Source organism: Rhodamnia argentea, chromosome 1, assembly GCF_020921035.1.
Source record: "Rhodamnia argentea isolate NSW1041297 chromosome 1, ASM2092103v1, whole genome shotgun sequence".
NCBI lineage: Eukaryota > Viridiplantae > Streptophyta > Magnoliopsida > Myrtales > Myrtaceae > Rhodamnia > Rhodamnia argentea.
This window is the reverse complement of record NC_063150.1, coordinates 24,864,712-24,887,099: the sequence shown is the minus strand read 5'-3', so window position 1 is coordinate 24,887,099 and position 22,388 is coordinate 24,864,712. Positions and strand designations below refer to the sequence as shown.

The 22,388-nt window shown below is 41.3% G+C and overlaps 2 protein-coding genes and 1 long non-coding RNA gene across 5 annotated transcripts in view; 2 read left to right on the top strand and 1 right to left on the bottom strand.

The window, feature by feature from the left end:
- Positions 1 to 22,388, top strand: part of LOC115728660 (disease resistance protein L6-like) — a 344,958-nt gene that overhangs the window by 297,802 nt on the left and 24,768 nt on the right. The window contains exon 6 of the mRNA XM_048273365.1: positions 7,451 to 8,307. Within this exon, the coding sequence (XP_048129322.1) occupies positions 7,451 to 8,307 (857 nt within the window). The remainder of the gene's footprint in view (positions 1 to 7,450; positions 8,308 to 22,388) is intronic.
- Positions 3,964 to 7,064, top strand: LOC115753611 (toll/interleukin-1 receptor-like protein). Of its 3 annotated transcripts, XR_007197322.1 has the most exons (4): positions 4,456 to 4,688; positions 5,527 to 6,170; positions 6,433 to 6,774; positions 6,853 to 7,064. XR_007197322.1 is itself a non-coding variant. In XM_048273666.1 (2 exons), the coding sequence occupies exons 1-2, from the start codon at positions 4,117 to 4,119 to the stop codon at positions 6,524 to 6,526; spliced, it is 666 nt and encodes a 221-aa protein (XP_048129623.1). In that variant the 5' UTR covers positions 3,964 to 4,116; the 3' UTR covers positions 6,527 to 6,547. The 3 variants fall into 3 exon arrangements, 2 of the variants coding, with proteins under 2 accessions (XP_048129623.1, XP_048129626.1); XM_048273666.1 differs by lacking the exons at positions 5,527 to 6,170; positions 6,853 to 7,064 and having other exon boundaries at positions 3,964 to 4,688; positions 6,433 to 6,547; XM_048273669.1 differs by lacking the exons at positions 6,433 to 6,774; positions 6,853 to 7,064 and having other exon boundaries at positions 3,965 to 4,688; positions 5,527 to 5,781.
- Positions 7,608 to 22,388, bottom strand: part of LOC125313785 — a 28,966-nt gene continuing 14,185 nt past the window's right edge. Inside the window, exons 2-4 of the long non-coding RNA XR_007197398.1 lie at positions 16,249 to 16,253; positions 13,221 to 13,224; positions 7,608 to 7,640 (exon numbers count right to left, since the gene is read on the bottom strand). This is a non-coding gene — a long non-coding RNA (uncharacterized LOC125313785). The remainder of the gene's footprint in view (positions 7,641 to 13,220; positions 13,225 to 16,248; positions 16,254 to 22,388) is intronic.

Sequence of the window (22,388 nt, the reverse complement as noted above, 5' to 3'; positions counted from 1 at the left end):
TCGAGATCTTGTGCAACAACTAAAGCAAGTAAAGCATGAATAGAAGTATGTCTTACCAAATGAAAAAAATACCTCGTTGTAGTCAATGCCCTCCCTATGTCTATACCCTTTTGCAACAAGTCTATCCTTATACCTTCTTGCTTCTACACCAAGAATATCCTCTTTACGTTTATAGATCCATTTACTTCTGACAATCTTCTGGCTCTTGGGTACTTTAACTAACTCCCATGTCTGATTTCTATGGAGTGATTCCATCTCTTCACTCATAGCTCCTAGCCACCGCAACAACTTCTAACTAGCCATTGCTTCAAAATAAGATGAATGCTCATCTGTCTCCACCTCGTTACCTACGGTCAAAGCATAAGTAATATCTATATAATAATAACGTATCGTGGTTTAATATGCTATCATAATCTGCCCTCAGCTATAGTGTATTGTGGTTGTATTAGTTTTTCACTATGACCTATTTCAGGAATTGCGATCTCATCTACAATCTCAACATTTGTTACCTCCGAGGTTTCTGAAGTATCCACCTAAAGCTCTACCTCACTACCGACACCATGATATATCTACTCTGCTAGTAATATCTTAGGACTCTTCTATTGAAGAGTTGCATTCTCGTGGAAGACGAGATTAGTGCACCACCGCCGGCAGCCTTTCAACCTATATGCATAACCCAAAAATATGCACTTCTTCGACATCGGCTCAAGCTTACCATCACTCGCATGAGCAAACGTAGGACATCCGAATGCTCATAATGTGGAGTAATCCGAATACTCATAATAGGGAGTAATCAACAATTTTTCCCAACCATACTTCCTCTGGAGTCTTTCACTCTATAGCAGACAATAGAGATCAATTAATTAGGTAACATGTCATGTTCATCGCTTCGCTCCAAACTTCATTTTCTATTCCAACATGTGAAAGCATGCTCTGAGTTCGCTCAAGTAAAGTTCTCTTCTTCCGTTCTGTCACGCTATTCTATTGTGGTGTCTCGGGTACAATGCAAATCTCACAATTCCTTTTCTCTCATAGAACTTGGTAAAATTTTTACCACATAACTCCATACCATTATCGATTCTCATGAACTTAATCTATTTATTTGACTACTTCTCAATCAATGCCTTAAATTTCTTGAACCGATCGGGCACATCAGACTTGTGCTTTAGAAAATACATTCATAACTTCCTGAAATAGTCATCGATAAATGTCAACATATATCCGGAACCTCTTTTTGAAGGACTTGGAAATGGGCCTCAGACATTTGAATGAATATACTCAATTGGTTGTTTAGTTGAATGAATGCCTCCAAGAAACTTAATCCAAAGTTGCTTCCTAAAGATACAATGCTCACATAAGTCTAATTTACTTGTTTTCTGACTCTTAACAACTCCCTATCATTTAGCATCATCATACATGCCTCACTCATGTGCTCCAAATGCATTTATCATACCTAAGTTAAATCAAAATCTGACTTACCCGATGAAACCGCTGCAGCCCCTATCACGGTCTTTCCTAGTAGATGATAGAGAGAACTCACTTTCTTCCCTTTCATCATTGTCATGGAACCTCGAGAGATCTTCAGCACTCTACTTTCAGTGGTGTACTTACACCTGATATCATCGAGTGTCCCTAGAGAAATGAGGTTCTTCTCGAGCTCTGGTACATGCCTCATGTCTATCAATGTGCGCATCACACCATCGTGCATCCGAATCCGAACTGTCCCTATCCCTATAACCTTGTAGGCTGCATTATTTTCTATCACAACTTTACCATCATCTCGCATTCGATAAGTAGTAAACTAGTTTCTATAAGCGTTATATGATAAGAACACCTCGAATCTAGCATCTATTCGTTTCCCGACAAACCTGCAGTCACACACAAAATAGCCTATGCATCACTGATGCTCTCCTTAGCAACATTTTCCACATTGTTTATGGCTTTATGCTTATCACCTCTATTACTCAACTTAGGATAATCTCTCCTGGCTCTACTAGACCCTTGATGTTGCTCTCGAATCACAATCTCCGGGCTACATCAAGTGCTAGACTGTCTTCTCATAACTTTCTCTGCCATTCCTTAGAGAACAAGGGGGAATTTACCTCTTCCGAAGTAATCGTAATACGCCTCACAAGAGTGAATCGAGAAAGTATGCTTATGACTCTACTGACATTCTTCAAATCCATTATAAGTTTCTTAAATTCATCTAGGTGGGATCTGATAGACGTGCCTTCGGTATATCTAAACCGAAATATTCCGTTCAACATGTATAAACGATTGTTCAATCCTTTTGTTACATAGAGTGTCTGAAGTTTTGTCCACAACGTTGCAGTATCCTTCTCCTTGCCTACATCTATTAACACTTCATCCGATAAATTCAACAGAAATAAACTCCTAACTTTCCACATTAACACATTCTTTTCAGCATCTCTCATTGTTTCGGGCAATTTAGTCTTGCCCTCTAATGCTTCAGTCAAACCCCGAGTTATCAACAATGCCTCCATCTTGAGATTCCATAACCTCAAGTTGTTCCTCCTGTTCAACTTCTCAATTTTTATTTTCACTCTAGACATAATTGGAATAACAAAATATCCAGACAATGATCATCAGACAAGTAAAAGCCTCAAATTACAATCCAGACGATCTAGAGATATCTAATCCCAAGCTCTGATACCAATTGTTGTAATAATTAATGTGAAAAATAGGATCTTGCAAATTAAGTCAATACGAAAAACCTAAAGAAATAATGATGAATAAAAAAGGACACCAGAGATTAACGTGATTCGGTTTGAATATCGGTACCTACATCTATGGGAAGAGGTAGCAAGAAAAATTTATTATAATCGGAGAATTGGAGTTACAATAGCTCAATGTGCTTGTATTTTCCAAATTTAAATTATACCTAAATTCAAAGTGCTTACAAATAAAACAACTCTTAATTGGATATAAAAACACTCACGCACAAACCTCCGTATGCAGAACTTCTCTGAGCGATCAACACAGAGCGTCCCTGTGTTGCTTCTGTGTTTTGTACTCGTCCTTTTGTGAAGCCCCCTGTGCGGCTCCGGCAAAAGAAGCATAAAACTTAAAAGCACTCCCACTCTTTTGTCTTTCTTTTTTCTCTGACTAAACCTACTGGCCCCAGAAATGCATCCGTGGGCTCTTATTTTCTTTCCTTCTTAAACTCTCTTGGCCCCACATATGTAGAAAGTAGATATTATGAACTTATACGAAACCCAATTTCTTATGCGGTTGATGAAGAAAGATAAAAGAACTTTCGTCAGACTCCTTTCACGTGGCTAAAGAACACGTCCAAGGTAAAAATTTCAACGGAGCCCAATACTCATCAACACGGGTTATGAATGACGGAAACTTCCAGCTTTCAGACGTTCATGCGCCTGCCGGAGAAAGACGTCCCGAGAAGAAAATCCAGGAAGGAGGCGAAGAGGAAAGCGTAGAGAAGCCGCCACTCGCCGCGCATGTCAACTCGCCCACATATTTAATAGTCATTGCACGATATTAGTTTCAAGAATTATGATGAAGTTTAGAAGACCAACATATACATAATCGACTTACAAAGTAACTAAGTTAATTAATTGTGAGAATGTCAAAGAGTTCCTGGAAAAGTTTGTTGATCAAAATAATGTTGAAATCAGCAAAATTAAAATCATAAGTTGTTAGTATTGACACCTAATTTTGTCATTTTCGATTTAATTTAATTTATTTTCAGACCAAAATAGGTAAAATTGGCTTTTTTTCCCCTTTTATTATTGGAAAAAGAAAAGAGAAATAAAAAATATAAGAAAAAGTGAGGCCCACTCACGTCTCCCCCATCTCTCGCACACCCTATCACATCACATTCTCTCTCTGCCTGACTTCATTCCCACGGTTCACTCATGTCCAGCTGCTTCCTATAGGCTATATCTACACGTTCACGCAAACACAAAGCAGAGGATGGGATAATATAGGCTAAACACAGAGAGGCAAGACCTACCGAGATCTCCATTTGTAATTCCTGTACTCACACTCCTGATCGTGGCTTCCAAACTTGCTCATCTCTTGCTGCCGCTGCTATCCCGTTCAGTTTTTTCTTGAAGAGAATATCAAGTGAGATCCATGCAGAGGAGTGCAAAAGAACAGTGTATCCGTCGAAACGATGGAACACCAGGAGGCGCTTCTGCTGCTCACGCTGCAACAGAAGGGGACGGAACGGCTACTTCGTTGGGAGATGACTTTGAAGTATTCTTGAGCTTCAGAGGACCAGATACTCGAGCAACTTTTACCGACCACCTGTACACTCGTCTTAGAGACGTAGGAATCCGTGTATTTAAGGACGATGAAGATCTCCGCAAAGGGGAAGAGTTTGACCCAAAACTTCTCCAAGTAATTAAGCAGTCGAAGATCTCAGTACCTATCTTTTCGAAAGATTATGCCACTAGTGTATGGTGCCTCAAGGAGGTAGTCCAAATGGTCCAGTGCAAGAAAACTGGGGGACAAAAGATCATGCCCATTTTCTATGATGTGGCGGCTTCGGAGGTTCGATACCAAACCGGGGGTTATAAAGACGCCTTTCTTTTACATGAAAGCAAGAAGCGATGTGACCAAAAGACCATCGGAGAGTGGAAGGCTGCTCTCAGTGCAGTTGGGGAAATAAACGGATGGGACCTGCATATCAAGGGGGAGAACAGGTGACTGACTGCTTTTAGCATTCCATCTCACGTTCCTTCTATAGTTAAACTCGATGCATTTCAATTGGTTTCTTTCTAGATATGTGTTAGTCTGGATGAAATTGAATTTTATGCTATTGAAGCTATGGCGCACAAATCTTGCTAAATAATGGCGCAATCCAAAATGTGTCCTTTTTAATTTCAAACAACATATTTTTCAGTTGCAGTCACAAAAACGCTAATTTATTTACAATAAAACAAATTTCTACACCCATTCTCCGATCAGGAGAACATGAAGGAGCACATGTCAGATAGGTCTATAGTTTTCAATTTGGTCTTGTCGGAACATAGTATGGTTCAGCACAATTTTCTAACTCGTAGCCTTTTCACCTCCAACAAAACACTAGGCGAGAAGGGGAGTTCACAAAAGAACTCGTCGAGGAGCTTTTCAGAGAATTGAAAAAGGCCTATTTGGTCGTATCGCCTTGCTTGGTCAATGTCGACAACCACGTGGATGCGATCATGAAAATGATAGGTGCTCAAACAAGTGAAACACGGATTATAGGAATCCATGGTATGGGTGGCATCGGAAAGACGACTACTGCCAAAATCATCTACAATCGGCTTTCAGAAAATTTCGAGGGTTGTTGTTTTCTGTCCAATGTTCGTGAACTCGTCGAACGCAAAGGCATTGAATACTTGCAGAATCAGCTCATCTCCGACATCCTCAAAAACAAATGCACAGATGTAAGAAACATTGATGAAGGGATTAAGATCATCAAAGAGAGGTTATCTAATAAAAGGGTCCTCTTGCTTCTCGATGATGTGCACGAAAAGAATCATACAGATGCACTTATAGGTGAGCGTGATTGGTTTGGTAAAGGGAGCAATCTTATTGTTACTACTAGAAACAAAGAGGTTCTTGATGCTCTCCAAGTGGACGGCCGTTATGAGCTTATGGGCATGGATCGCGATCAATCTCTTCAACTTTTTAGCAAACATGCCTTTAGAAGAGATTCCCCTTTAGACGAACATATCTTCCAATCCAACAGGGCGATAGACATTGCTGGAGGTCTTCCGCTCGCTCTTGAAGTCATAGGTTCACTTTTATCTCGCACTGAAAAGGAAAAGTGGGATGCCACATTGGAGACGCTAAAAAAAGTTCCTCGTGAGGAAGTTCAGAGTAAGCTGAAAATAAGCTACGATGCATTAGATTTGCAGCAAAAGCGTATGTTCCTTGACATAGCTTGTCTTTTCATTGGATATGATAAAGACATTCTGCTTCATTTCTGGATTGAATTTGATTTTTTTCCCGAAGTGGCCATGGAAGTTTTGCAGAACTTATCTTTGATTAAGATTACAGAGGATAATGAAGTGTGGATGCACGATCAAGTCAGAGATCTTGGAAGACATATAGTTCGTCAAGAAAGTAAGATGAAAATAGAGAAGCAAAGTAGGGTGTGGGATCATAAGCAAGGATTCGATTTGCTGAGGCAACGTAAGGTAAAATGCCCCCCTCCTACATATAAATTCCCAGTATTTATGAATTTTTTCCATATAAAAAAAAGCCGGTGACTTTTTGTGTTGTCCAACACCAGTATGACTTCCTCGTCCTTTATTTTTGCTCTTTTAAGATTACAAGAATGATCCAACCAAAAAAAAAACTACAAGAATGATAGTACTGAACGCAACCCCTTAATATAAGCACTTGAATAAATTTGTTTCTCTTCTACATTTTTTGTTTTTAAATTTTTTCTTTGGATAGGGAAAAAAAGAAGTTGAAGCTCTTCGTCTCAACTTGGAACATCAGCCGCCGAATGGTTTTACCTACGAGGGCTTTGAGAACCTATCAGATCTAAGGTTCCTTGAAGTGGATGGTTCGATGGTATCTTTTCATGCAGAAGAGAGGCTTCTTTGGCCCAAATCACCATCTAATGTTCTTTCAACTAATGAGAATACAGATCTCCTTCCGCAATTATGATGGCTTTCGTGGCATGATTTTCCCCCAACATTTAACATTGCAAATTTCTTCGTTGAGGATCTGGTTATTCTCAATCTATCTAAGAGTAAAATTACGGATGATTGGAAGGGTTGGAGGCACATGAAGGTATGTCATGTGCCAGACAACATTTATTATATCGTTATTAGATTCAAAAGTAACATTTGCATGCTTATTCTTTTACAGTTGATGAAGAATTTGAAAGTTCCGAATCTATCAAAATGTCGAAATCTAAAAAGGCTGCCAGACGAGCCGGGTAGATATCTTGCAAGCCTTGAATACTTATCTCCGGAAGATTGCGTATGGTTGGAGAGGCTTCCGAATTCAATTGAAAATTTGGAATTGCTGATTGAGTTGGATATATCCGGGACGAGGATCGAAGAACTGCCAGATTCCATTGGAAAGTTGAAAAATTTGAAACGATTGAAGATGCGGAAGTGTGACATAAGCAAGATATCCAATGCTCTTTGGACGATTGAAAAGCTCGAAGAAATAGAAGTCTCCAACAAAAATAGTAAGGATTTCCATGTGAACATTGGCAATTGCATTTACAAGAATGAATCCCTGAGGATCTTGAAATTGGATGATGTGGATATACAAGCACTACCCAGGCTTCCTGAAAGTCTGGTCACTCTACATCTTGATTCGTTGAACATGGACACGTTTCCAGATCTGTCAAACCTCACTAATGTAGAGGAATTGCATCTGGAGTTTGACTCACGGAGTTCTGATGGGCCTGTGGAAGAATATCCGATACCAGGATGGATGGGGAACTTGAGCAAACTGGAGTCTCTGCGCCTGAGCTCTCCTTATGTGACCACCTCACCAACAGAACTTACCCTCCCTTCTCATCTCAAGGAGCTTTACCTCTGCTGCCCTAAACTGCGTCGCCTCCCGAGGTTTCCCTCAAGTTTATCCTCCTTGTATCTGTACAATTGCCAGTCACTTTGCTCGATGGAGTCTCTGGACCTAAGCTCTCCTTATGTGACCACCTCACCGGCAGACCTTACCCTCCTTCCTCATCTCAAGGAGCTTCACATCTACGACTGCCCTAATCTGCGTCGCCTCCCGAGGCTTCCCTCAAGTTTATTCTCCTTATTTTTGTACGAGTGCAAGTCACTTTGCTCGATGGAGGATCTAGCGAATTTGAACAATCTGTCATCTCTCCTGATTAGGGACTCTGCAATTGAAGAGATTCCAGGCCTTGGTTGTTTGGAGAACCTACGAGATTTGAAGCTTTCTTGCCTTGGACAGGTGAAGATACTACCTGATCTAAGCAATTTAAACGGACTAAGGAGTGTTCGAGTAGAATCTTGTGGTAATCTGGTTGAGATTCAAGGCGCACTCCCACGGTTTTTGGATAAATTGTATATTTCTTCATGCGATTCTTTACAGAATTTGCCCGATCTGTCAAGCTCGATGGGTGAGAAAGAAGTTGAAATAGTGTGTTGCAGTAAATTAAACGTGGAGGCAATTCTTGGATGTGCTGGGATCAATACACCAGATACGCAGCTTTCTACCTTGGAGCAGCTGCAGATGCAGATCCTACCTGATCTAAATAATCCAAGACGTCTTGAAATATGCGGCTATCATGATCTGATTGAGATTCGAGGCGAACTACCAGAGTCTTTGGAAGTATTGGTGATTGATTGCTGTGAATCTTTAGTGAAGTTGCCTGATCTGTCTAGCTTGAAGGAACTGCGAGACCTTAGCATAATAGATTGCAAGCAATTAAAGGGGGAGGCAATTCTTGGTTCTGCTGGGAGTAGTCAGGCGAATTTGTGGGAGAACCTTCAATATTTGCGGATTCGTGGCCTAGAACAGATGGACATACTACCCGATCTTAGTAATCTAAACAAACTAAGACGTCTTCAAATACAATCTTGTGTTGATCTGTTTGAGATTGAAGGCGAATTACCACAGTGTTTGGAAGAATTGGAGATTTCTTCCTGTATAAATATACAGAAGTTGCCTGATCTGTCAAGCTTGAATGGACTGCAAAAGGTTGAAATATATGATTGCGCTGGATTAAATGTGGAGGCTATTTCTTCGCTTTGCTCAGAGAAGTCAGTCATATTTGTGGGAGATGAGTCGGGGGGAGATGAGTGGGACACAGAAGAGGAATAAGTGCGTGTCGCTCTTGAAGCTTCTTGATCCACGTCAACAAATTTTTCCCTTGTGTTCAAACTTTAAATAAATTGAGGTAACTTATTTCCATCTGACAACCAGTGTCTTCCCTTTTCTGCAATCAATTTCTTTCACGGATATGAACAGAGAAGTTTCACATGCACCCTTTTATCACCTTTTCACGAGTTGATGACTGAAAATCTGATGAAGGTGTTGAAATTATGATACCTCCGTACAACGAGAGGGTTCTTAATTATGTACAAATATTCCTTCTCTTTCCCTAGTTTGGTTTGGCTTTTTTAGCTATGTTCTCTTTGGATGGTTTCTCCTTGCTTTTATGTTTCCCAACTGGAGGTATGCATTTGCTGCTTCACCTATTTCGAAGTTGATAACCTCACTTCGCACTGGAGATAACTTTGTTATGCTGTAAACAATTGGATGGAATGTGTGCTGGAAGGTCATAGAGCTATGATTCTCATCTTGGAACTTTACAGCATAATCAACTCATCGTTGCAACGGTCAAGAAGACACTCTGTATTTACATGATTATGTTCAGCTTATTTTCCAGGAAAGGTGTGCTTCTTACTGGATTTGCAAATGTTAGGAAGAAGTTATAAAATGAAGAAAAAAGAATTTCACTTGGGTAGGGGCATCAGTAGTTCGCGCAGCAAAACCTCCAACCTGTGACAGGAGAGGAGCAACTTAGCTTCTCTGAGGTGTCATAAATCATGTTACAGTCAAAGACTAATATTTCGGTATTACTGGTGCGTAGGACATATGATAAGTCTTACTGGGGTCAGAAATCATGTAAATGGACTCTAGTGTGATCTCCATTATCGCCTACATCTTCTAGAGATGGTTAATGCCTAGGTGATTATCTGTAATAGAAGCCCTAGGTGGTTATCTGTAATAGACCCTTTCATTCGCCTCAAACTATACTAGAGGACTCTTTCAGGTTTTAAGATTGACAACAAGTGCTAAGGGAGATGTCTCAAACGACCAGCTTCTTGCTGGTTTCTAATGTTGCTGAGAGGAATTAGAGTTTTTGAGAAACTTAACGGAAATCTTTCTGTGCAGGGAGCTGTGGTTGATTGGACCGACGTACAAATGAAGACCGAATAAGGGAAAATGAAGATTCATTCATGTCGACTAAGTTCCCTTTCACAATCGTGGGTTGGTGAACCGTGCATTCATCTGTTGAGAGACAGAAACTTGAAGATTGGTGAGGGGAGTGTTGCCTAACGATGAAATTATTAATCTGTTGAACTCAATGCGAAGTTCCAGTTGAATGTTTGGCCCTCTTTCCGGAGAAATCCTTAGAGCAAGGCAGAGGGATTCATTGTGCAATGTGGGGCATCATATGTAGTGTTTTTGGGGGTACAAGAGCTACATTAGCAAACCTAATTGTTTGTTTTGTCTTTTTTGTTGGGCCATAAGAATGAATGTTGCCACTTCATCTGCATCTGTGTTCCCTTCGTTGCGTAACTGAGTCAATGTCTTTCATATTTTCAATGGGCGGTGTTGTAAAGTCGACGCTGGCCAAAATTATCTACAATCAGTTTTTCACATGATTTTTAGCTCAATGGCATTCAGCACTTGTAGAATCAACTCAGCTTCTATGTCCATACAAGGAAACTTGAAGCTCAAGCCGAGTCCCCCAATTTTCACCCTGACCACGCATAGTGCTCGAGCAGAGGGATAGATCGGCCGGAAGCGACGAAATTGGAATTCAAAACCCTAGAGGCACGAAAAAGAAAAGAGAAATCCAAACTCACTGCGAGCAAGAAGTATCTTATCCAATGAGCTGATTCTCTAGCAGCAAGTGCAACCATTCCACGGAATGATTTGCAAGAGCCGTTTTAGGGCGATCGAAAACAGAGGAAGCAATCAGTTTATGTGAGAACAGAGGGAGCTATTTTGGGGAAAAAAATTGATCGATCTTTTTTTTAAATTAAAGCGACACAGTTGTGAGTTGTTTTCCCCTCCGGCGTCCATGTCAATATCAACACTGCCAGCAGTCGCTGACTTGGAATTCACGTCAAACTTTTCCGATCAAAATTGATCGGATGAACCGAATTGGTACCAACGCATTGAAAGGTTTAGGACTGAATTGATACTAATATAAAAGGTTTAGGTTTTTTTTTATGCTTTTTTCAAAATCATCAAACGGAACATTGACGGAGGGTAAAGTGTCAAATTGATACAAGTTTGGGGTTTTCACATTAGAAGAAAAAATTTGGGGCATTTGCGTCACACCGAATATAATTTGGGATTGTTGATGCCACAAATTTTTTTTAAGGAAAATGTGTTAGAGCGAGAATAAGTTTTTTGTAATTTTACAATTTGTAGGATTATCATGAAATTTACCAACAAAAGCCTAAACTTAAATTAATCATTTTCTAATTATATGTTGTATATTATCATCGTCATCATTTATTTTATGGTGGCACTATTTCTACCTCCATTTTAGCTAAGACACTTCATTTTTAAGTAAATGACCAAATACCCTCCCCTCTCTCTTCAATTGATTGTTTCTTTTTCTGTTAAACTAAGCAACAAAACTACTTGTATTTCATTCATTTCTTTTGTCGGTTTCACAATACAAATACTCCATTACAGATATCATCTTGCCTAGAGAAGGTTGTTAATTTTATTATATGATCTCATGTTTTCAATTAGAAAAGCTACATAGATTATTATAAATCTTTATTTATAATGACTCCAAGGCTTAACGACACACAATTAATTGCCTATGCTTTATCAAATAATTTGATCGAAACTATATTCAAAGTTAAAAGTTTAAATTCGATCCGATAATCTAGCCAATCTTTTTAGGGAATAAATTTGTGGATTTTTAAAAAAAAATTGGTCAAAAGGATTTTTAATGTTAAAACATTACTTATTTTGTGCTTTCTTTTGAGATTCTCACATTAAAATTTGAGCTGCAAGATGAGGGATGGGGGTTGAGAATCTTCTTACACACTCCTCACTTTCAAGCTAATATAAAATTATTTCGGATGAAATTTTTAAGCATATTTTAAAGTTTTGATTCACTTGTTATGAGACTGAATCTACATCGATATTAGTTACTGTCGTCATGGTAGGAGTAGAATAGAAAGAAGTTCCTTTTTTTTTTTTTTTTCCTTTCTTATGGTTATGTTTTGTTAAAATTTGGATAAGATCAATTTTTCTTTTCCATTTTTTATAAAGATATACTAGATAATTACATTGAATTCTAATCTTCAACTTTGAAATATAGTTTCAAGGCAAATAATTATGTTCTTATAAGCCGTCATATATATAAAATTATAATATTCTGTGTTGCTTTTATGATAGAAAAATGTGAAACCATGAATTAAATTTAACAACTAAGTGAAAGTATGATGCCATGATAAGATGATATCTTATTGAGTATAATGGAGTATTTGCATGATGCGATTAACGAGAAAAATAAATAGAAATAAAAGTAATTTTTCGATTTAACCAGAAAAAGGATAGAAATAAAAATAAAATTTTTGGTTTGGTTTGATAAAAAAAAAACAATAATATTTGATGTCTGCCTAATCAATGTCGACGTCGATCGAATGACACATTCTCTCCCTCCCTCTTCCTCCTCGTCACTCTCTATGTCCCCTTTGAAAAGGTTCCGTTCTTGGTCTCTTCTTCTTTCTTTTTTTGCGACGTTTCTTTGATTATTTCCTTTTTGGTCGATTGGATTGCGCCATCGTTGGCTTCCCGTTTTGGTTTTGCGCTTGATTTGGGTTCGTCTTTGTCTGGCATATGCATTGCATTTGTAATTGAGCTCGATTGGGTGGCGGATCCCAAGTTAGCCTGTCGGAAGTCGCGTCTTAATCTTCTTCAGGTGAAACAAAGAATGGGGCTTTGTTTTGCTTAGTTTCTAATTGGAGCTTGTTTTCGTCGGCTTCGAATTTTTTGTGCTTGCCTTTTATATTGGTGTTCATTCGTGGCCCTGGTGAAGGACTTGAGCTGATATGGTGTGGTTTTGGCTTTCATTGGATAAAATAGGAACTTTACCATAGGAAGCGCTCGAAAATTGATATGATCTTGTTCTAGACAGTGTCACGGGCTCTCTATCCAACTGAATGGGAGGCTAAGTTCAACTTTTTGTGCTCTGAATGTTGTGGTGGATGTGAGAGGAGTCGTTTTCCTCCCAAATCATAGCCTATGAACTTGGAGCCTTGTGCTAATGTGTTTTTAATAATCATTCCTTTTGGACATGCTTATTTCTAAGATGCCTGACAAGGTTGGCATGGGCTTGTCCTAATTTTGATAGATTAATTGTATAGGATGTTAATTTATGTGTCCATTCTTCCCCACATAAATTAATTACATTTTTAAGGTCTGTTTATGTTCTCGAGATCTTATTAGAGTCTTAACTTTTCTTATTTAAAAAGAAAACTTTGCACTATGCTGTGTGTTATGCAAACACATTCACGTTATGAGAAGAGTTGGACTTGCTTTTTTAAAGAGAACTCCTCACAGTGCTATATAAAATGTGAACACGTTCACGTGCTCCCCTTGAGAAAAATCAATATGGTCCTGGTTATTGGAAGGGTATTTTGCTAGCCTTGGTCCATCCACCGGCTAGCCCTCCGCCAACATTCCACCGCTTTAATACTCGCACCTGCTAGCAAGCACACCCGAGGTAATTTTTTCTTTTTGAAAAATAAAAACATTTTCCCGCATCTTTCCTCCCTCCGCTCCATCACATTCCTTTTCTTTTCTTTTTTTTCTTTCCTCTGCTGAACATGACGATGACCGATGACCGGCCACAAGTGAGGCTCAGCCTTGCTTGACGCCGGCAAGGCGAGCCTCGACCTTGCCCAGGTTGGCGAGCTCGAGGTCGTCGAGGGTTGCCTTGCTAGCCTCAAGCGAGGCCGGGCATCACCAGATTTGGTGAGCTGAGCCTCGAGCACATGCGTCCTCACCTTGCCTGTGGTCGGTCAATGGCCATCGCCATGGCTAGTCGAAGAAGAAGGAAAAAGAGAATAAAATAAATTTAAAAAATAAAAGAAAAGAGAAAAGAGAAAATATAAAATAATTAAAAGCAGTCCACGGAGAAAATTGATCTTCCTTATCTAAAGGCAGAAAATATTTTTTACTTTATTTTCAGGTTTCGGTCGAACATTAGAAAATTATGTCATTTTTTTGAAAAATGACTTTCTAAAATTTCATTTTTTAGAAATATTTTATTTCCCGCGAAACGAAGCACATCCTACATATGAACCTAAAAAGGAGTGTGAAGGAGCAGATCTCTAGAACAAACCTTAGAAAGGGGCAATTTTCATTCTTGAGATTTGAGAAGAGACGACCTTTCATTGAAGCGGATGAGCTTGGCTGATCCTGGAGACCGTCACAGCACGTGAAACGTTTGCTAATTCTAATCGCAACTCCTAACAGAGGCAATGTGAACTCGAAGACTTGCATGTTCTTCTTGTGATTTGAGACGACCTTGGCTTCTTGTGCTTACTCCACCCTGATCTTGTGTAACATCTCCAAAGAAAGGGGGTGTGCATGGCTCTTTGTCCCACATTGCTTAGGGAGAAGGTCTTGGGATGGTTTATATGTGTTGGGTCCTCCTAAACTTGCAAGACACGTTTTTCGGGGGTTATATGTGTAACATCTTGTCCCACATCGCCTAGGGTGTGAGGTCTTTGATGGTTTATATGGCTAAGCCCTCCTTAGACTTGCAAAATGCGTTTTCTAGAGGCTGTATGGGCGATCCTCGGAGAAACAAAATCATGAGGAGTTGGCGAGCATTGTGCTGCGCTCCAAAGCGGATAACATCTTACAAGTGGCGCAATGGAGGCGTGGTGGGCCTAGGTCATTACGGTTGGTATCAGAGCCAACTCCCGACACATAAGGGGGGAGTATGTAACATACCCAAAGAGAGAGGGTATGCATGGCTCTTTGTCCCACATTGCTGGTATCAGAGCCAACTCCCGACACATAAGGGGGGAGTATGTAACATCCCCAAAGAGAGAGGGTGTGCATGGCTCATTGTCCCATATTGCTTAGGGAGAAGGTCTTGGGATGGTTTATATGTGTTTGGTCCCCCTAAACGTCCTCCTAAACCTACAAGACGCATTTTCGAGGGTTGTATGTGTAACATCCTGTCCCACATCGCCTAGGGAGTGAGGTCTTGGATGGTTTATATGGCTAGACTCTCCTTAGACTTGCAAGACGCATTTTCCGGGGGCTGTATGGGTGATCCTTGGAGAAACAAAACCGTGAGGAGTTGGCGAGCCTTGTACCGCACTCCAAAGCGGACAATATGTTGCAAGTGACGCAGTGGTGGTGTGATAGGCCTAGGTCGTTACATCTTGAGCGTTAGCTCTCATCTTTGTTGTTCCACCATTCGCCTGCGTATTTCAGGCTTGAAACCTTCTTGTTGCTAACTCTCAAAATATTCATAAATTGCCAATTTCTTCGGAGATGTTATTCGCGTGATAAGTAAATTAGGAAGACTATCAAGAATTTACTAACATTCCAATGAAGCCAATAGTAAATTACCAGCATGATCAGGAATTACTAACATACCAATAAAGTAGTAAACTACCAATTCCTCCAAAATTTTACGAGTGTGGTAAGCAGATTACCAACTCCTAAAATTTTACTAGTATCGTAAATAAATTATTAGTGTTATCGAGATTTCGCCAACATACTAATTAAGCAATTATTTATCAGCCCTAATGAAAATTTACTAGCGTGTTAAGTAAACTACCAACACCATCACGAATTTACCAACAACATTGCAATTAATTAGTCAATTACCAATTCCTTCGATAAATTATCAGTGTCTTAAACAAATTACCAACACTATAAAGTATATAGCAACATACCAATGAAGTAGTTAACCAATTCCTATGATATTTTATCCGACCAAAAGAAAAAAAAAACGCTCTTATGAAATTTTATCCACGTGGTAGGCAAAATATCAACTCTCACCTTGCTGTTTTACTTTTTGTTGCGCGTCGAAATCCTTCGACAGGGCTTTCTTAATTATGGATTCTTGGCCCAAAATCACTTTAGCCCAAAAAGGGGTTGATAACGTGAGAATCTTTTATCGAACTTAATCCATTCGTTTTCCGAAAAGGAGTTCTGGGTCAGTTTTGGACAGAGAGTGTCAAATGTAGTAGATGTCTTTATTAACACAAAAGGCGTATTATAGACTTTCAATAACCTCGACAGCCCAATACGTGCAACAAGAGAAGTATGTAGCAAACTTCGACACGATTCTGGAATTAAATCGACAGGATCGGGCAGAGATGTAGGACACAATGCTGTAATTCAATCAACAAGACTGGACGGGGAATTGTAGGACACAATACCGAAATTGAATCGACGGTATTGGACAAGATGGACGAAGGGTTCAACACCGGAATTGAATCGACGGTGCCGAACCTAGTGAGCAGACGTCGGAATTTAATCGACGACACCTGGCTCTGGATATGAAACTCACCGGAATTGAATTGACGACGAGAATCTAGAGAGCTATGGCTAGGCTAGACTAAAGGCTAAGAGCTAGTTGAAAAGATAAGTGTTTTTGTGTTTGTTGTTGTGTGTCGTGTGTTTGCTACTACGGAGTATTTATAGGCAGACTTCATTGATAACCGTCGAGTGGTTTCTTCCTTTGGCCCCACGCTTTATCCTTTTCCATAAGCAACGTGGATGATGGTTTCCTAGTCTTTGCGCCTTTTCTTTTTACCTTGTGGGGATTACCGCCAATCTTTTGGTAACCGCTCCGATCGTGGCTCTTCTCCGCGCGCTTTTTTTGTTCGGGAAGGAAATGGTGCCAAAATTTACCCCGGCACGTGGCGCCTTTTTGATCGGTACATACCTTGCTCCAGTGTTCCTTCCCGTAGCCGATTGTCGCCCCCTCATGTGCTTGTCATGAGCCCTCTTGGATTGTTTTAGGTGTCAACACATGCCCCCTTTTAAAAGATATAAATCGAAGATTTACCTCTTTTAAAATATTTTTCTCTGATTTGATGGTCTCCAGTTGTAAAAATGTTGATTACGCTTTTCCTTTGACCCCTTTTCCCGAATGCAATCCTTTCAACTTCGTACAGTGCATCAGCTCTTTTTGTCTTGCTTTTAAGGATCTTGAAAAAGCTTTTACTCGTCATCTTTCTGCTTCCAAGGTTTTTCCTAAACCCTAAACCCTTTTTCGAGCATTCCAAGCTTTCATGGCAACCGAAACCCTTGAGTTCCTCCCTTGCCGGTTCATCGCCCGCTTCGATGAGATCATCAATAGTAATGATGCTGATCATTGTTTCCTCAAGTTATTAAACACTCAACAAGAATATGCCGGTCTCATTCTTGGGCCCAGTCTCCAAGATCATCATCACATTCCAAGATCTCTTCAATCTTGCTTCCCAGTGCAAGCGGATGAACAACTTCTTATTCAAGCCTCTCCGCCGAAGGACATTTGGTCTATGCCGGCTCAACGATTTAGGAGCTTTCCGTTATTCGATGACAGGGCTTACACCTAGTTCCAAAGGTTTCAAGAGGATATCCCAACAGTTGCTCTCTGGAAAACGGCGCAGATAAGGACAACGATTAAGGTTAGCATGCTGTCTCATGATTTGAATAGGGGCCTACCGGGGTCCGTTATAAGCTTCTAGTCTTCCTCTACCAATTGGTTTTTCTTCCCATGGGGTCCCATGTCCGTAGCCCTTCTAGATACCTTTGCCATTGCTGGCCTTTCCCCTTATGGGGCCTCTGTCAAGAATCCGGAGAAAACCAAGGGCTGCCCCATCTCTAATGATACTCTTGCCTACGGGAAGTTCATCGATGCCCATTGTAAAACATCCGGGGCTGTTTCCCTCGAAAATCGAACGACTTTCCTTCTTTTTTGGTTGTTGAAATATCTATTCTTTAGTCCAACCCTCAAAGTGTCCAAGGACTATTTTGACCTCGCTCTACTTCTAGCAAAAGGGACTCTTGTCGCTCTTGGCCCTCTTGCCTTGGCGTCTCTGTATAGAAGTATTTCTTACGTTGCCCGACTAATGTTGAATTCTCAAGAAGACAACGTGCTGTCGCGTTCGCTCTAGATTCTTCAAGCTTGGGTAGCATTCTATTTTCCTTTCATGTTCGAGAGTGTTCCTTCTTTCGATCCTAACGGGGTCCCTTTAAAACTTGGTGTACGATTGCTCCAAACTGCCCCCTCAAAGGCCCCCGGTGATGTTCAACCTTTCCAGTTCTTTCTTCGACTTCTTTTGTCTTATGTGGCTGACCGAGTGGATTTTTTCCATTATCACTCGGGTGAATTCAACTTTTGTTTCAACTCTCGAACCTTGAAACGGCTCAATCATCTTGACTTTTGGACCTTTGTCCTATTCCCTCGAGACCTTCCAATCCAACTATGTCTTAAGGGAAGGTTTTATCCTAGTTTTGAACAATATTCTCCTCATTACTGCGCCAGGCGGTTTAGCCTTCGATAGACAGTTCCTATGCCTATACCTTATCTTATGGATTTCCTATCGATGGACAAGAAGGTCTACAACATCAAGGTCGATGAACCGTTCACCTGTTGTGCCGAGATCACAACCATGATGTATTAGCGGTTTTCGGGGGACATCCCAACAAGACTACATTCTAGTCCCGGCGTGACTTCCGAGTTTACGACCTAGTGGACGTCCTTTGCCTTCGAAAGCCCTTTTGAAGATGCCATCTCGTCTATCCTCAAGAATAGCCGGATACAGCCCTTTAGTCATACCTCGAAGAAAACCGAGAAAAAAGGTGCAACCAAAACTCCTTCAATTGGTGGTCGCAAACGTCCGACGATTTTTTCTAGTAAGTTTCTTTTTACCTAATTTTCCAAATACTGCTAGCCCGGAGTGATTGTGCTTTACCTTCGTTATTAGGTGACGACTCGGATGACGAAGGCGATGAAGAAACACTCACTTCTCCGAAACGGCGAAAGACGGGGGCAAAAAAGAGCAAATCTCCGATGGAATCTCCGAAGGTCCCCAAAGATGTCGAAGCTCCTCCGATTGCGCGTTCTGAAGCTCCTTTGGAGTGTCTCGATCTACTTGTTGGGAGGCCCGATATCATTGCTATTGCTGGAAGTTCGTCCGACCTTGCTCCAATTGCGGTTGTGGCTTCCTTACCTATGGAGCCCCAAGAGGAGTCTTCTTCGCTGGCCCTTGCCATTATCCCGGCTTCGATGGTCGAAGGTCCTTCGATGTCCGTAGATCCTTTAATAGTTGAAGATCCTCTGATGGCTAAAGATCCTTCATCCACGAATATCATCTAGGATCTTCATATTGCTTCTTCCCTTCTATCGCCCGTCAAAGATGTTCACACTTATCCCGCTGAATCTTCTCGATCTTCGGATTATTTGAGTATGCCTCAACCAAGCAGCTCCCCCGACTCAGAGACTTTTAGCAAGTTGGGGATTATGCTATCTTGCTCCCTGGATCTTGTTCACTCAGGTGTGGCTTTCTTTGTCGACAATCCATTGAATATTCAAAGTATTAGATTCGTGATGGAATGGTCGATCAAGGAGGAAGTTAGCGAGAAACTTCTCGCCGGTTTAGTTTGTCGGCCGAAAGCATTCTTGGAATACTTTCCTACACCCTTCGTGCATTTTCGACAATGTCGGGACAAGTTGGCTTGCCATGTCGAACTTTCCCGATCGCCTTTTCTCTCCTAACTCCGAGACCCAAGAAGCGGGGCAACTTGTGACTCAAGGGGAGCAATCCCTTCAATCTGCCATTAGTGAGCTTGTTGCCCCGGACGAGAAGGAGGCTACTCTGGAGCAACAAAGGCTGGCGATAGAGAGGGAAATAGAGGAGACTCGACGCCGACGATCGACTTTGCTCTCTCATCAATCTTCCATAGAAAACCAACTGAAGGTGTCTCTTGCCTCTTTAGAGGAGAAGAGGCGAGCCGATCGTGCTCGGGTAGTACAGCGAGAAATAGAGCGGCGTCGTGTTAGGAACATGTATATGGATAAGAATAGGAAGTTTGAGCGTTTACTCTGTGATTTACTCGAGGGGGTCAAGTCAGCCCCGTACCCCGACAATCCTTAATGAAATTTCGCCATTTTTCCTCCTTATTTCCCGTATCGCACTCTGCCACGATTTATATAATTGCCCACATTTGAGTAACTGCCATCATTCGCCCAAGTCGGTTACTTCAAGATCCATTATAAACGATGATTGCCCCTAAATGCTGATCCACACGAACCCTATTACGAAGCTCATATGAGTACTCACACGGCTTCCTGCCCGTCGCGCTTCGACGCTCTTTCCCACAATGAAGCCAAAAGGGAACTCTCCTTATCCTTCATGGATCATCAGTCCGGAAATGGTCACACTATTTTGGGTCCACATCTCACAAATTTACCGCCTCCTTCCTTACTGAATGATTGTTTTCCCCGCAGCCGCGATGAAATCTTACCCTTTGAGCAATCTCTCATTTGCGCCCCTGCTTGATTGTTGAATAATCATAGATTTTCTTCGTATCCATCCTTCAACCACCAATTTTACAATTGGTACAAACGACTAGAAGGGGAGGTAACTACCATCCGGGCACGAGCCAGGATAAACGTCCCGTTAACATTTTGCGGTATATCCATTGATCCTTCCGAGTATGGAGTCATTGGTAGCTTGTGTTGCTTCTGGTCGCCATCATCGAATTGTTTCTTTTTGCCAATTGGTCCAGTGACCCCTACCCTTCTTGATATTTGGTTTATGACCGGTCTTTCTCCGTTTATCGATAGTGACACTCGACCTTCGAGTGACCAACTTTTACCCGATATGTCCCGCTGTCTCGACTGCCCATATGGCAAATTCATGGATCGCCATGCTAAATCTTCAGGACCCATTCTTCCAGGGGAGTATACAGCCTTCCTTTTGTGCTGGCTCTACAAATATGTCTTCTGTCTCCCCACCCGTCGAATCTTTTCGGAATTTCTCGATATAGCATGTGAACTTGCGTGTGGTGTTGATATTGGACTAGGCTGGATATTCCTGGCTGCGTTGTATCGAGAGTTAACGAATGCCCAATCTTCGCTGATGGATAAACCTTCTGCTCCTTTTTCCGATCCCTTATGGTTTCTACATTGTTGGCTCCGAGCATACTTCCCTCATATGTTTCCCGATAAGGCGCTTACTTCGACAGCTAAGTCATCGGTGATTAAAGGAAATGGTGCACCCACGGCATTTAATCGGATCCTTCGCTGTGCTCCCGATAACATTAACCCTTTCGATGACTTCCTCATTGAGCTGTTATCTCTCACCAGCTTTGACTTTTTCAGGCTGCATATCGACGATGGTGTCTATAGCTCCTCCAAAGCAAGTCCCGACTCTCATCTATTCTGGATGAGCGTGTTAGTCCCAAATGACTTAGTCATGAATTTATCTGGCGACGGTGAATTCTCATCGGGATTCGAAATTTATAATCCTCATTATTGTACTCGCCAATTTAGGCTTACTCGGGGTGTTCCAATGCCGGTGGTGTATTCCATGAATTTTCCTTTTTCGGGTTGCAAGGAGGATGTAACCGACATGGTGGGCCATATCGAAGTTGCGGATACTGTTCTCGGGCGCTTTGTGTTTATCGCCTTCTCTGGCCACCCTTGTAGCTTCTCCCGTTTCGACAAATGGTGGCTTTCCTACCGCTCTTCCTTGTTTCCAACCGGTGCAAAGGACATTCTTCCGAAAGTTTACCGAACCCCATTGGGTTTGCTGCACCCTCTAAAAAAACCAGTTCCTTTTATTATTCCGAGCGTTGTACTTGAGCAACCAATCGATGACGGTAAGCCTTTAATTGCTACTCTCGCGGAATGTAGGTATACGAGCAACCTGTCGATGGAGGTAGGCCCTTCTTTTTGCATTCTTGCTTGGTCCGAGTACTAATCTGACTTCTCTCACAGATGACTCACCGGCTTCTGATGGCTGCACAGATGATCTACCCAGCAAATCGTAGGTCGTTCATATGAACATGGCGAGTACCCCGGCTAGTCCATCGAATGCTTTTCACTACGATTACCCATTTCTTTGCGCCAAATGGTTGCGCTTGCATGATTTACTGGGGAAAGGATATGCCGCTATATGCGATAGAGCATCTATTGAGGATGAGATCCAAGCTCTCCTTTCTTGGCCCATTTACCTTATCTGATCCAATGTCGTGCCCTTGAATTTGCCATTAATTAACTCTTCCTCACATTTGGCTTGACTTTAAGGTCCTTCAGAACAAGGCAACGTGAACCGGCAATTATCGATAAATTAGAAGCAGATTCTCTCCTGGGCGATAATGAGCTGGCTTATCAATGTAGTATCCTTAATACCCTGGAAAGTGACGGTTGTACCACCTTGCAAGTCCTATCCGCCCAATTGAAGGTGATCAAATAGCAAGAGGCTATTTGCGAATCACCGCACCTTGATATGATGCAGGCCAACTATCAAAAGATAGCAATTGTTGATGCCAACTGCAACAATGAAATGCAGCTTCATAGCTTTGTCTTGAGTCTTGAGCAGCACGTATTGTAGTCCACTATTACTAGTCCCATATTAATGCTACCTATCTTTATTATCTTAATCCATCATCGAACTTTTTGGTCT

Coding starts and splice junctions, on each gene's coding strand:
- LOC115753611 (XM_048273666.1), top strand. CDS start 4,117: ATGCAGAGGAGTGCAAAAGAACAGTGTATCCGTCGAAACGATGGAACA. Junction 4,689..6,432: donor CATATCAAGGGGGAGAACAG/GTGACTGACTGC, acceptor TTCTTTGGATAG/GGAAAAAAAGAAGTTGAAGC.